We start from the raw sequence: 16,291 nt of genomic DNA on the forward strand, positions 1-16,291 counted from the left end.
TTTGCAGATAAATACTTTCTTCGATGACTGTTAGTAACAACACACATGGCCACCGCACTGCTTTGCTTTCTCATCACAAACATCGCTCTCTCAATGTCACCTGAGCTTGAGTTTGAATTTGTACATCTAAGCAATGGTTAAAAACTACACAGACCTGGATTTTCAAAGCACACTGTGGTACTTAGTGAAATGCTGCTTACTCCTTACAGAGCACTTTTTGGCACAAGATCACAAGCATTTCACAAGCGAGTTTGGAGAGAGTGTCCCCATTTCACCCAGGGGGAAAAGCACCCAAAAAAACATCCAGATGAGGCAGGGAACAAGCCAGGAATAGCACTCAGTATTTTCTGCACTCTGCCTCTCATTTCCACACTTCTTTCAAAGAAAAAAAATAACTGGACAGCGTAACAGTATTGTAACAGCCTTGAAAAATGTTATTGCACAGTGTGGATTTTGTCAAACAATGCTCTTTGCAAAGCTTGTGGTTTCTATAAGAGAACTCCCATCTCCAAAGTCGCCACATCTCACATTGTAAACAAAGTGCTGAACAAAAACTGTAAAGACACAAAAGAATTTGCTGCTTTTGCAGTTGCAAAGAAATAGCAAGCTCCTGTCATTTCTTTTAAGTTAGAGCTGTGGCAACCTCTGGTTTCATAAAACGTTATCTGGAGCTGAAATATGTTCCAACGGCAACTTGCTTCCCTGCAGCTTGGACTACACTTCAACTCTTTAAGCAACTAGATATGAACAAACAGGTAATGTTTGACTTGAGCTTTCATCCAAGTGTATTTCCCTCGATGGTGGCTGTTTGCTATTTCTGCTATAATTTTGTCCTCTAAAATAATGAGCATTTAGACAGCTCTTAACAGTTTCTTCATTGATTCAAAACTAGGGAGTGCTATTTCAGTTTGAGATCTCATAATGTTTTCTAATACATACACATCATACTGTGATATCAGTGTATAAATTCTAGTACACGCATGCACACACATACAGCATCATGCTTGCAAGAATACTTACTCTCAGTGACTTCTAATGGGGCTATTCTGGGGATTGCCTGCCAGCAGTCAAAGCTGGATGCTGACACACTAACAGCTGCAGACAGACTGCCTCATTCCATCACCTGAGTGACAGGAAGATTGGACAAAACACACTACACTTATCAAAACTGAATTCAAAATAGGAGTAAAGCTGCACTGACAGCACTGAAATTGAGTCTTGTCATCCACTGCACTGGTACAGCCTAAGGAATACAAGTGTCACTGGTCAGCAAGTGTCACTCCTGTGCAAGCTGCTAGGCAGGAGAGCATTTTTATTCCTAAAGTGAGGATTAAAGTATAAACCCTTAACTGCCTGAGCTCTGCTACTGACGTTTTGCTATGAGATCAGTGCACTAAACTATCTTGAAGACGCCGAACTTACAAATTTCCCCTCAGAGATCCAGAACTTCCATCCCTGTGGCCACGTGGTGTGGAGATCCTGACAGAAATTCTCTTATAATCCTCCTGGTAAGCTGTGGGTTCCTACTGCAATCACACGCTGAAAGCACCATGTCCCTGTCAACTCTCCTATTTTCTGCCCTTCGGTCTAGCTGCTTTGTTTCCCCAGTCCTTTTGGATGATGCTTTTTGTTTAGCAAGCTGACTGACAGTATTTCCATATTTTTTGAAAAGCAAAAAAAAAAAACTCCAGTGACCTTAGTAAACTCCAACACTAAAGTACTTAAGTGCTTCCAAGCAGACCAGCCGTTGTAGCTTTGATTTGTTCCTTGGCTAAACTGACCACCGCTTACTGACTTATGTTTATCTGCAGTTCAGTGATAAAGTTCCCTTAATTCTCTACAGAATTGAAATATTTAGGGCAATGCCACAGCTGTGTTTATTCTCACACTCCACCACAGTTATGTAAATACTGCATATGGAGCTGTTTCTGATAAAGCCCATACCAACCCAAAGGAATTATATGTTAGCTCTAGATGGCTGCCAAGATGCACGGCACCTCTCCAGCTTGGCAATGCATATGAATGATATCACATTTTCTCAGAGATCATTTGGCAAACCTCATAAGAAGAGAGTAATTTTCTCTCTCCTTCTCAAAGAGTTTCTCTGAGCAGAAGAGTATTTCCAGCATCCCATTTTCCACCCGTGAAACGTGGAGGTGACACAAAACCCAGCGCCTCCAAATGCCGTAACCTTGCTAAGAAGCCCAACCTCTTTTCCTCACTGCTTCCAGAGCTTTTATTTCACAGAGGATCAGAAGTTGAAAGCAAATGTTTGATAGACCATGTTCATTCCACATTTGATAAGGCTTCTGTGTAGGAGCATTCATTATCTCAGAAATACTCTTTATCAAATCTCTTGAAAGCACTTCTCCCACCACCACTGGCTCCAGACCAAATCAGGCACTGCTTTACATTTTGTGCCTTTTCCTGGGTCATACTATGTATTCAGTGACTGATTAAAGCGTGGAGTAAATCTCTTGAAGTTGATGATAAGCTGGAGCCAGAATTATTCAAGTCCATCACGCTACTTTGATATTGCACCAATACAGCCAGGAACAAAAAAATCTGCTGTGGACTTTGCAAACTTAAAAAGGGATTGCAGGCCAAACTACTCACGACATTCCCCTTTCATTGTCTACTACAGGAAATGGTGGTAAATAATTTTGTTGACTGTAGAATGTAGTGTAGAAATAGAGGAAATCTTCCAGCACTTGGGGGGATCTGGTAAACACAATCAAAGATACAATTTACATAGCTACAGTTTTTAATAAAATAAAAACCAAACCACTAAGGTTTTTTGTTTAATTCTCCATGCAGCACTAGGAGATGAACCAGGAATAAAGTTTGTTAAAATCAAGCAATAGAAATATTGAGTTGAGCCGCTCAGGAAAATATTTCACAGAGACAGTAGACAGTGCAATGAATTCCCCAGCACACAAGAAGCGTGTTTGTTTGATGCGCTTAAACGGAGGTGAAAGCAATTTTACAAAGCAAACACTATTTGGCAACCAAGTAGAAATTTTCTATGTGAAAGTCTCCAGGTCCCCTTGCTGTCACAATGGTGCTCGCTGTGTTAAGTTACTCGCTGGCTTTCCACTTACAGCAGTCACTGCAGATGTAGCTCCTTACTTCTTGGGAGCTGGACTAGGTTGATGTCCACGCAGAGGGTGTATGTATCACTAATGAGCTGTCGCAGTTGATTTCATTTTCATTTGCCATGAACCGGGCTTTAACAAAAGGGCCATCAATGGAGTTGCACAGCATGTAATAAGGGAAGGATTCTGTTCTGCGATGGACTTGCTGACATCACCATGTGCAAACACTGGACTTGCTGACATCACCATGTATGACACTGCAGAGCACGTCATACAACGCCTTTCTACCCATCATGATGATGAAAGCCATCTAATACAAAATGTCTGTGATGTTACAGAGCAGATTTCTTTCCCCATATTGCACAGAAGATCTCTTATATTTTTCCTTCTTGTGTTTTTCCTTCATATTTTTGTTACAACAGTACTAGTAAGAATTGGGTTTAACCTCAAAATGACGCTGCCTAACATGGGTGTCCAACCTTTTGGCTTGCCTGGGCTGCACTGAGTGAAAAGGAAGAGTCTTGGGCAGCATGTAAAATAGGTAATATATCTGATACATGTAAGTAACAAAACTTCTGCTATTGTTAAAACATAAAAATGGAAGGGCAACAGAAAGATGGAACTAACAATTTGGACATGTAAGACCAGAAGATGCTGAGTTTGCTGTGGTCTTATACTGAAGCAATTCTCTGACAGTAAAAGGAAAACTATTAATGCTAGGAAAATAATTGTTTCAGTCAAAAAAACTGCACCTCTGGTAAAACCTCAACCAACCCCAAAGCACGCTGCTCCTGCAGTCTGAGCTGATCCAGGACAAAGTAAAAAGCAATTGAGTGTGTCTGGTAATAGCAGAAAATGACCCTTCAGATTGAGACAGCTCAGAGACAAAGGCAGACAGTTTTACTTGGCTGCACAAGTAAAATATCATAGACTTAGAGAAGAATTAGATGTCTTCTGAGAAAGGACAAGGCTGTAGCAAGACCCAGGGGAAAGATGGGGACACAGTCTACAAGCAGGGATGAAAATTGCTGTGGAAAGGAGATGAATGAGTAAGGCTGCTGTCAGATCTCTGTCTTGCTGATGAACTGTCACAGGAGAAAGTCTTGCTGGCGGAGACAAGCAGCAGGTGCACCTCCATCGAGCAGTATGTGCATGAACGTTTCATTGCTTCAAGTGCCACATTTTGGCTTGGATGATTGAGAAATGCCAGGCATCACCATTTAGATGCCAAAAAAAGTTAAAACAAACCAGCAGCCACTATGACAAAACCACAAATCCTCTCTGGATCAATTATTGGCCTCTGAAAGCTAATGAAGAAGAAACACCTGGGAGGCAGCACTGCAGAAATGCTGCTGGCCTCTTTGGCCACTTTCTGGCACTGTCACTGCTGGCAGCACAGGCAGGGAGCTCATCTTCCCTTTTAATAGACTCAGAGATCAATGGAAAATCTCTGTGTAAGCAATGAGATGAAATAACAACTCCAGTGTAACTCTGATTCCTAGCTTGGGGAAAAAGGATTTTCAATTAGTGGAAATGTGTGTTAAAGCAGGAATTGACAGTAGGCTATTTAAATAGCTATGTCTGTGCATACAACTTACGTGCTACAGCCCAGCCTCAGTACCTACTGATTTTGAGCTGGGGCACCAGAGGTAGCAGCCCATAGTGGAAGTAATTTACAAGCTGCTGCAAAACAAATGACTGCAGAAGTTCTAGGAGAGAGGAGCTTTGAACACAGAAGCTGAAAATCCTGCTGCTCAGTTATCAGCCTGTCAGGCAAGACCTGAGATGTAAGACTGAAATCCAATTTGGAAACCCACTGGTAAGCGAGGGAAAACCCAGCACAGAGCGTAAGGTCACAGCCTGATAGCAAAGGGGTTTTAAAATGATAGCTGGCTACAAGCAGTAACATAAAGGATGTGGGGACAAGGAGCATCACAGGAAACTGAAACATATCGATTTCCTTTGTTTAGCAAACCCCTGCCTTTGTTTGGCAGATCTCAGTGACGCTAAAATTGCTCTCCAACTTTATTTAGGGGAGGCAAGGATATCAGCACTTACATACCTTACATACAGATGCACACAAAACACACCTAACTTGTTTGCCTTACTCTTAGTCCTGCCCTGCAGCACTCACACACTCTTCCTTATTCTTTAATTTGTGACATATTTCATTTGTGATCTGATTTTTCTCTGTTTTCCAACAACATTCACTAAGTAAAGCTTACTGCAGTTTTCACTCTCTTGGTTCCCTTCACTAGTTAGCTCCTCTCTCCATGACCTTTTCTTAACTGGTTCTCTCTTGTCTTCATGTATTTCTCAAGGCAGTTTCTTCTTGCTGCTCCCACTCCCCTGATTCATTTCCAGTTGCTTTAGCCCTATTTCTGTTCCTCAGCTCAATCCTCTACAGTAGAAGCTGGTTGAAAAAATCAAAATTGTTTTTTCAAAACAACCCTAAATGACCAAAAAACGGTGACCAAAACTAAAAACAGAACAGCAGCAAACAAACAAAAAATCTTACCCACCAATGCCACCAAAAACATAATAGAAAATCCATGAAGTTGTTTCCTCATTAAATTCTTATTTAAGGTTTTTTTTAGTTTCTTTTTTTTTTCTCACAGAAAAGAAGGTATTTGTTGAAAGTCTATTAATCAAAGATTTATCTGAAAGTGTTGTTCTGCCAGCCTCAGTCACTGCCACCTCCATATAACCCACATCCTTCCTTGCCACCCACTCCCCATGACATACTTTCATTTCTCTCTGTCAGGTCACATTCAGTCCCTTTCACAAAACACTCTACGTCGATTATGCGCACATTATTTTGCAGTAACACGTGCTGGAGTTCTTTGCCCGTTCTCTTTGTGCTGGAGATGAGAATGACATCAGGATCTTGACTGTCCAACAGAGAAGATGGGGAGGGGAGGAAGTCCCACGTTATCATGCCAGGGAAAAAAACATGACATATTTATCAAGAAAATAAGACATTACTAATCTGACCCTACCAGGAGCTGTAAAAAGTGAAGGTCATTCACTGCATATCGTAACTATTGATTTCTACACTTCAATCTTGAATTCCCCACAGAAAAACTCAGTGGGTGCCTAAGTTCTGCCATGCACCAACAGTAATTTAGTTCTCAAGCTGCAGACCAGAGACTGGGCTCCAGGACATTAGAAAGCTATTCAACTACTTTAATATGACTTAACAGAACAAAAATTAAACAGTCTTTGTAGGGAAAGCAATCCCAAATAGCAGTAAATAAAAGTGATGAAGACCCACAGTTCAAGCTGAATTGCTGTTTTGTTTGTGTAAACAAAAACCCTTGAGATTGCTCTGCAGGTCTTCTGTTCTTCTTTTTTTTCTTTTTTCTTGTCAGTAGAATCAGCTGGTGACTGGACTCAAAAGAGACTGAAACACAATTCTATAGAAGGAACAGGCCTAACACAGGTGTCTGATCTCAGAGGTCTCCCAGGAAGGCTAAGGAGAAACTGACATATAAGCTCATATGAGCTAGAGCAATATATAACTTTATAACACTTTTATAACTTTTTATAACAAAATAACTTCAATAATGAGAAAGAAAGAAAAAAAAAATTACCCTTCTTGCATAGAGCCTTCAGTGCTCCTATAGAGTTAGAAAACTGTCCCTAAGCAGGACTGATGCTTGCAGATTCCAAAATATACCAGCACTTGCAGAAATGCACAAAGAACTGGCAATGCCAATGATACAGGACTGCAAGACAGCCCAGCCTGAATCAACTGTTAACTCTAGCAGTAAGAGATTTGACCCAAAATTCCGTGAGAGAACTACTACACTTGCAAGGGTCTCCCATCTGCCATCCCTTGCCCTGAATGCATTGACTCCAGCTAACTAGAGAGAGCACTAAATACATCTGAAGTACCTCCTCCTTGTTCGTCCCTTCCAGTAAAGAGCAGATCTGGCTAGAAGATTAGCAGTTATGATATATTGTAAAGAAACAAGAACACAGGGAGATACATCCAGCTTTACCCAAACAGAGGATTTGGATCCACAAGAGTAAAAAATCTGGGAGGTTAGGGCAAAAACCCAGGTATTTGACCCAGCCTTGATCCTGAATCCATTACCCTCTGTGAGCAAGGATGCAAAGGGCTTCACATAGGCAGATCACCTCTCTATAACACCTCGTGGTGACAGCCCAGGACAACAGTGTGGTTTAAGCACAAGGGTACAATTAGACAATTAAGACACTCGGCCACAATTTCACCCTGATTATCGCTAGTTTTGAATTAGATCCTTTCAAACTGCTTTACTCTAATGCTGCATTGTTGATTTCTTCTCCAGCTTAACATAAGCACAAAACAAACACAGCCCACCAAGAAAAAAAAAAAAAAAAACAGTAACAAAAACTCCTGCTATAAATCAGGACTTGGACTCTCACAAGCTTCAATGACTTCTTCAATGACTTCACTGATATTCAAACAACAAAACACACCAGTACCAATAACAATAATTAAGTGTTATATGCCTTTCATCCAAGGATATTTAGGAGCTCACAACAAATCTGCAAATTGAGTGTTCTTTGCATTTCACAGAGATTTTGTCTAAAGCCAGAGAGCAGCTCAGTTAACAGTACAAGCAGCTACGCGTGCATTCCATGCAGGGTGGGGAGTGGGTGTTTCTTAACTGGTAACATGAGCACTGTAGTAACTGTGCTCTCCCCTCTACAAATATAAATCATCATTCAGGTCAGTGAAGCTGTGAAGCGTCTGGAGCACATGTCTCATGAGGAGTGTCTGAGGGAACTCTTCTCCCGTCTGGAGATGATGAAGCTCAGTGATCACCTTTTTGCTGCCTACAAGTACCTGAAAGGAGGTTGTGGCGGGGTGAAATTGGTCTCTTCTCCCAGGTAGCAGCAGTAGGACAAGAAGTAACGGCCCCAGCTGAGGTTGAGGTTGGATATTAGTGAAAACTTCTTCTCACCAAGATTAGTGAGGCATTGAAACAGGCTGCTCAGGGAAGTGGTGAAGTCACCATCCCTGGAGGTGTTTAAGAAATGCGAAGATAAGGTAGAGGGACATGGTTTAGTGGGCAATATTGGTGGTATGTGGAGAGCTGGACTAGATGATCTTAGAGCTCTTCTCCAACCTTAATGATTCTATGATTCTGTAACTCTTTTTGCTTTATTTTGCCTATCTAGAACACAAAGTAACAGCAATAGGGAAAGAACTGGAGTTTCCTAACTTGAGGCCAATCCTGCTAAGTATGTAAAAACAGTTCAACACCTCTTCAGCCCTGGGTCCATTGCTCAGCACCTCACCCACCTGTGCTTCTGTCAGCAACCAGAACACTCTTAGGTAGCATCAGCTGCCCCTCACTGAGCGCAGTGCTATCAAAGTACCTCCTTAAGAGGGGAAGAGACAGAAAGCAAAGTAAGATAAATGGGAATTACATTCCACAAGAGCCGCCATAACTCAATCTGTAAGTGCAGTCGCTCCTCCCTGCAGCACTACCCTCCACCACTCACACAGCAGCTACGTGAGTCGAGGCATCCCTTCCCTTGTTAGCAGGAAAAAAACCACATGCTGCAATGCTTCATGCTTAAATCACGCCACTCCTCAAGGAGAAGGCAGCCTTCACTTTGCATACCAGTGGCTGCACGTGCCTGGCAACATCACAGCGAGGCCATGGTTTCTACTCAGGAAGCTGGTGGGGTGAGACATGTCAAGGCTCTTTTGCAATGATCAACTCCTGTCTCCCTGCCCCCATGTGTTTGCATTTAAATTACAGGACAGGATCTTGAAGAGCTGCAGGAACCAAAAAGCTCAAGGTCTTGTAATTCCTTCCCGTGACCCTTCTAAATTGAGCTGTGTTTTAGATCAACAGTGAGACTGGACGTGCTGGAAGCATGACGGGTCCCAAACCATACACACTCACCTTTCACAGAGTTGTACTGAACAGGCATGGAATTCTTACTTGTATTCCAGACACCACACATAAATAATCATTCAGCCTCACAGCTAAAAATGCATTAGGAAAACATTCAGTAAATTCCTTTTTAGACAGTTCTGTTCTACAACAGTGTCACAGTTCCCTGACTTCTACTTAAAGATGCTTCTATTTTTATTTCATTTTTGCATTCTTTTGTTTATGTTTGGAATACACTCAAGTTCTTTTGGTGCTGTCTGGTTTTGAAAATGTTGTATTAAATCTGGTTGAAACTAAGCTTTTATTTTTAAGAAAATTTCACTTTTTGTTTTCATTCTTTACTGCAATAGAAGTAAATACACCCAAATTCACAAGTTTGTCTTACATTTAAGATTTTGACATCTCACTTCAGAATCACAGGGTATTTCTGTTCTTGTTTACATAATTTCTTTGTACGTGTCACACCAGTTAGAATTCACACAAGAACGGCTTGGTTTGGAAGGAAGCTTTAAGATCATTTCATTCCAACGCCTACTATAGGCAGGGACACCTCCCTCTAGACCACATTATTCAGTTACTCACAGTCCCATCCAGCCTGGCCTTGAATGCCTCCAGGGAGGTGTCACCCACAGCTCACTGGGCTACCTGTTCCAGTGTCTCACCACCCTCACAGTCAATAATTTATTCCTAATATCTAGTCTAAATCTACCCTCTTTCATTTCAAAGCCATTTCCCCTCATTATGCTGCTATCTGCCCTTATAAAACATCCCTCCCCAGCTTTCCCGTAGGTCCCCTTCAGATACTGGAAGGCTGCTTTAAGTCTCCTCAGAGCCTTCTGCTCTCCAGGCTGAACAAGCCCAGCTCTCTCAGCCTGTCCTTGTAGGGGAGGTTCTCCATCCCCCTGATCATCTTTGTGGCCCTCCTCTGGACCTGCTCCCACAGCTCAATGTCCTTCTTGTGCTGGGGGCTCCAGAACTGGACACAGTATTCCAGGTGGGGTCGTGTTCAGTCTCACCAACTCTGACACTGTTCACTGCCAACCAGTTATTAAACAATGTTAGGAACATTTTTTTAAAAAGAATGTGTACAAAAGGAACCAATTTGAAGAGCACCGTTTTTGCAGTAAATCTTGCAAATACTTTAGTGAATCAATACCTCTTAATGCAAAAAACTCCCACCCTATTTTAACCAAAGCAATGAAGCAACTTAAGTCTCCAGCTGCATTTGTAGTAACCACATCCCAGTTTGCCTCACCTTCCTATTCCTTACTGTCACCCCTACTATTCCTTACTATTATCACCAGAAGTTGATGAAAAGCTTTCTGTACTGCAGTAGGATGTACTGCTTATTGGTATTAATAGCTGTGACCACACATCCCCTTAGTGGGGGGGGGACGCTTCCCCATGTGTCCTGACATTAGCCATCAGTGCTGCCACCAAGGACACTCGTTAGTGACAACACAGGCAAACAACAGATATCGGTGGTAACTGTGTTAACCTTATTTATTCTAGATTGAAATATAATGACAACACCTGTGTCTAAATGAGACCGAGACAGATGTAACTAAAATGTTCTGCATCTTTTCTCCTGTTGCCATGTTTGTACTATCCAAAATTTCCTACACACGAAGGCTTGGTGCTGGTTTGTATCACATGGGGTTTTCTCCTGGATATCTTACAGCTGTTTTAATCAGCTAACAGAGAAAAAAAATCCTTATCTCACTGAAGGCTGAACTCGCATGCAGGTTGGGCAAAGCAGACATCTGAGAACCACTGCTCCAAAGGCACCACATCTCACCTCTGCTCTGAAACAACAAGCTCATTAAACTACTGGAGGGTAGACAAAGACTAAGTAGTTTCTTAACTAAGTCTAGTCTAAAAGGAGAAGCAGAAATCCAAAGCAAAGCCACCAGCTCTACTAGGAAAGCGAGAAGTTTAACTTCCTCCATGCCTGCTAAATCCATGTTTCAGCCCAACTTTCTAAGAAGGTGATTCAGCTCAACAAACAGGCATTTCCTTCTGGATCCTTTAAAATAGGTACCTTCTCATGTTGAAAGTTGAACCAGTTAGGCCTGGTCCCACCACACTGCTGTGACCAGTGCTGGAGAAACATCTACTCTGGACACCCCGTGCTTCCTACATCCACAGTTGGTCTCAGCAATCCCTGAAAGTAAGTTCAGATGTAATCCAAAGGAGACCTTTTATGGTCAGCACATGCTTTGGCAGCCTGCCAGCGCCGCTCTTCTAAAACCGCACCGCAAAGTGACACCATCAGTTATAAGATCTATGTGTGTCAGGTCACTCGGTTATAAAACAGAAGTGTCATAAAGCATGTAAGGACACCGTTTGGTCTCTGCTGTGAACAAAGATCCAATTATTCTTCTGGGATCGGATTACTATCTTGGGATAGATTTCAGTGGGAAAGGCTCATTGCATTATAATAGCATTTCCACTGAGAAATACCAGTGCCGGTATTTAGAGTTGTTTAAAAACTGAAATGAGTGAAGACACAAGTGTGTGGGACACTACTACTGCACTGCAGCTGCCATGATCTGAAGTACTGTGTACTTAGATGGAAAAATCCAACTTACGCTGCCCATTGTGTCGGAATACAGTAAAAATCAGAAGTCACTCTTTCCACAGGAAATGAGAACAGCACAAAGTGAAAACCATGACAGTAAGCAGTGCGACTCTCCCACGCATTACTTCCTGGTTACACCTAATAACGTACGCTTGTAGCACACTCCAAAAAAGTTAGCACCATCACAGAAGTACTAACAGCAGTGAGTGTTTGCCTCCCTGAATCAGTCCTCCTATCTTTTACATGAAGGGAATGATAGAAGTTGAGAACTGCAGTACAGACAAAAAAAGAAAAGAAACACACTAAAAGTATCACATCGACGTGTGAAGCATCAAGACACTGTGCTGACTCAAATGATGAGACCTGCCTGCTCTTTACAACATATTCCATGCGTGGAGAACTACAAACTCTCCGACCAGCAATACAACTGTCAAACTCTGACATCTTAAACTGCACAGATATATGTGAATAAAGCTGCTCTTATCAAGAGTCAACTCGATATAAAATTGAGAAAGACTGATAGCAATTACTGCTACCAGTTTTGTAACTGTACTTCTGTAGCAGTCCTTTACCACTGAATATGGCAATAACCAGTTGGTGTGATGAAGAGCAGCAGCAAAGCAAAGCTACACTGGATAAGAAAGCTGGAGGTTTTTGCACAAGGAAAAGCAAAAAATGTAAGACGGTCCAACAAATATTAAAAAAAAAAAAAATAAACAAAACAGAAAGAAAATTACATGGATACTAATAAGGTTTCTGAATTGCAGAAGTGAATACAGGGGAACACATCCCCCTTCTGCTCTCCCCTCTTCTCATTATTGTTGTCTGCAAATGAAAATGTACTTTTTGCTCATGCCTATACATAACTGTTGAGAACCAAAGGCATTCCACACTGCTTCTTGATAAGCAAGTACACAAGAAAAACAAAAAGGCCATTATTTGAATGGAAGAATCAGTCTGTGTTACTGACTCGACTGGTCCCTTTTCTATCAGTGTGCAGCTGTTCCACACATGTTATAAATAAGGGTTGGTAAGCTCATCCTATTTTTAACATTATGAAAAAAAAACAAGAAGTCACAGAAATTCCACATTAATGTCCTGTAAGTGGAACTTTTCTCCTGTTCTTGACTTTAATACCCAGAACTGAATGGATAAAACAGCCCGTTCTTAAAATAATAGTCATTAAAAAGAAAAAAAAAGGAAAAAAAAGAAAATGTAATTTACTGGGATTAGACTAAACCAGGCTGGAATAAGCAGACATTCATCAGACAAGAACAAAAACACATGATTCTATTTCTAATAAAAATGTTGACTTACTGCTCTCAAGAGTTTTTCCAGCACAACCCGAAAGCTGATGTGCCTCTATTTATCCAGAGCTGGGCCCTCAACCCAGCACCCCTGGGCTCAGACACAAGGACATCACGTTCTCAAATCAGTGCTCTCCTCTTGCTCCTTGCTGCAACGCCTAGAGCCCATCACCAGCTCCTGCTCCCCAGTTCCACAGATGAAGAGGCCAACAGCTATTCAATGCAAACTCCCAGCCCCAGTCAAAACCCAGGTGGTGCATGCCCCATCCCTGGAGACATTCAAGGTCAGGCTGGATGGAGCTGTGAGCAACCTGATCTTGCTATAGTTGTCCCTGTTCACTGCAGGGGAGTTGGACGGGATGGCCTTTAAGAGCCCCTTCCAACTCAAACTATGATTCTATGATAAAACCCCTGCTCACCTGTTCTCAGGGTCTGACACCGTCACGTTGCGTGTCACAAAGCACATCTTGAGCGGTATTGTCTTTTTGTCCCTGTGGATGGAGAGCGAAAGCTGTGACAGTGGGTCAGCAGACACACATCCCAGGCGGGGAGATTCTGGAGGAGGTGTCTCCCATCCAATCTCTGAAACTGGAGAGCCCTTCTTCACATAGGGTGTTGCTTCTCTCATGTACTTCACTATTTAAAACAAAAGAAGAAGAGGAGAAAAAGAAAAGAATGAATGGATATTCAGTAGTTCCATTCATTGGGAATTCTTTGAACTGGTACCAACTCTCAGCACTGTTTATTATTTGTATGCAGGTTACTCTAAAAGTAATGCCTACTCTTTATTCCATTGGAAAATACAAGAGATACAAAGAGAACAATAATACTTTTTGATAGAGCAAATTCTCAGCTATGAAACACTATTTTTCAACTTAGCCACCACTATTAGCTAATTCCCATGGATGAGCTATCAAGACTTTCTATTTCATGGTGTAACAGCTGTGCATCGCTGTCCTGAACACAGCCTGTCTTTCACGTCACTGCCACCACTGCTGAAATGCACCACATATCACGTCACTGTCTGGTCTCCATAAATGTTCAGCAAGTGTCAATGCATGATATTTTTTCCACATAGTGGAATCCAGTTCTACACCTTTGCTTCATACACTTTTCCATGTTAGACGCCAATTTATCAGACTGCCCCTCTGCTGCCATCTGTCATGAGACAACAACATGTACTGGAATATCGGTGCAAAGCTTCCACCTCTACTGCTGTATCACCAATATCTGCCTCTGACATTGTGAGCCAACATAACAAAATAGGAGGCAATACTTTTGAAGCAGCCTTCGTATGCCCAGCATCACAGCGCTGAGAATTGTGCAAATACAAAAGGTGGAGATTTGATTGCAGCCTATCTCAGCACAGTACAAAAATAAGGGAAAAGTGCAGAACAGACAAATAAGAACATAAGGATCCACAAAGTGTAAAGCCAGGAGTGCCATCTGACCTCTGCTCAGCAGGCTCTGAACTCCCATGGAGCAATTTTTAGGTACAGAAGCGGTGAGGTGGATGAATTTCTAAGAAAAACGTTCAACAAAGGAACAGCGTATCTATTATTCACTTATCTAAAATGCTCCAGTGATACCCCAGGGCTGAGAACTCACATCTCACTCCTGGTTCATGCCTTTCAGCATCCTGTCACTGATCTCAAGAGCTACTTCTGCTTGTTGGGAAGCAGTTTCAGCTGATTTACTCGTATGTACGTCTGGAGTAAACAAAAATCAATTCACATATTAGCCTTCTCTAGGGAAATAAAATTGAGTTCAAGCTTTTTGTGCTAATCACAGTACCAGATTAGATCTGTTCTCAGCCTCTTTCAACATATATAGTAGCAAATATATATAGCGAATACAGTGATCTCAAACAATCTTAATTGTACTGTATGCAGAAATTAATTCTCAGTGGGGAACTGCCCTCCACAAACCCAATGGAGGTCCTTCAAGGAAGGATCTCACCTTCAAGCTCCTCGTGTAAATGAACAAGTCCCACCTGCACAGATGTGGCTGCCTAACTGGCTGCTGTCACTCGATGATGCCATTCAAACAGTAACAAGATGAGCTGGAAGGGCAGGAGTAATGCAAAATTATTTGGGGACGTTATTAAAATGCTGTGAGAGAGAATTTCAAGGAAATAGTGCAGGTCATTGTGTCAGCTCGGTTGAAGAGGCTGAGAATGATTTAATAACAGAAAAGATGGGAAAATTAGAAAAGGGCATTGCGGTGAAGGAGGAAAGCAGACAGAACTGTTTGATGCTTCAAATGAAAGCACTGGAAATACTCAGAACGGAGAACAAGAATGGCCAAGATAAGTGCTCACCACTGAGAATTCCATATACAATCTCTTTTTCAAAGGTGTTGATAATGGGTAGTTTTTCTCTGTGCCGTACAGGTTTGGCTCTTAACAGCTGGAATCTCATTTGGGGTGTACTTTGGGAATCTGAGAGACTGAACACATTTGGATCTGGTGAATCTATTCTTGCTTCCTCTGAATTAATACGATTTTGCCATTAACGTGGAAAGGAGGAAAGCTAAAGCTCTAAGAATGTTCTTTTGCTAACAAAACTTTTTCCTTTAAAATTAGGGATTATCAATTAATCTCTCGAAAAAAGTAACCCGATATGGTTTTGAACTCATCTACAGTGACAGGCCAGCAAATATGCTGCTAAATAAAGGTTTGAGTCACAACAGCGTAACTATTTTCCATGTGCTATTTTCATCCTCTTCCAGCTGCAGCTCTATGCATTAAACCTGAGCATCTTTTAATTAAGAAAAGGAGAGAGGGGCAAGGGAAGGAAGGAAGCTGAAGTGAAAAATCTGGCTCTAATCCTAAACTGTAAGTGGGAACACAAAATATGAATTTAATTCCCAAGGTGCAGGAACAGAAAAGAGTCATCCCTCCAGGAGCCAAGAAACCAAGTTTCCATGCGATACAGCGGTGAATTCATGGCAGGCAGCTGCACTATTTCAGGAACTCCTGTATAAGAGGAAGTACGAGCAGGAGGAGACAGAGAGAGAGAGAGAGAGCAGAGTGTAATCCTCTTTCCACAAACCGAGTCCCAAATACAGCAAAAGCCAGGAAGACTATCTGGAGAAAAAGAGTGTTATGAAGGCTCCTGCAGAGTTCTGAGCTCCTTGACATCTCGTTTCTGCTGACTTTCAACGAGAAATGGATACTCGGCCCCAGAGCCTTACATGACTAAAGGTCCACTGATAAATGGGTAAAACACACTGTTGAACACCATCTTCCTACAAAATTCTACAAGAGAACTAAAAAAATTAAGTGAATGCATGTTTCCTGTCTAAAAAAAAATATTTTAGCATATTTCCACTAATTACTTCCTAATTCCCACCAAATAAAAGCACAGATTAATTGCTGAATTCTATAGTTTTACAGAACAGGCTTTA

At 41.8% G+C, this 16,291-nt stretch overlaps 1 protein-coding gene across 1 annotated transcript in view; it reads right to left on the minus strand.

Moving 5' to 3' along the window:
- SNTB1 (syntrophin beta 1) overlaps positions 1-16,291 on the minus strand; it is a 106,229-nt gene that overhangs the window by 39,479 nt on the left and 50,459 nt on the right. The window contains exon 2 of the mRNA XM_042868869.1: positions 13,303-13,519. Within this exon, the coding sequence (XP_042724803.1) occupies positions 13,303-13,519 (217 nt within the window). The remainder of the gene's footprint in view (positions 1-13,302; positions 13,520-16,291) is intronic.

This window comes from Lagopus leucura, unplaced genomic scaffold (assembly GCF_019238085.1).
Source record: "Lagopus leucura isolate 7727_CA_CO unplaced genomic scaffold, USGS_WTPT01 Super-Scaffold_100002, whole genome shotgun sequence".
Lineage (NCBI taxonomy): Eukaryota > Metazoa > Chordata > Aves > Galliformes > Phasianidae > Lagopus > Lagopus leucura.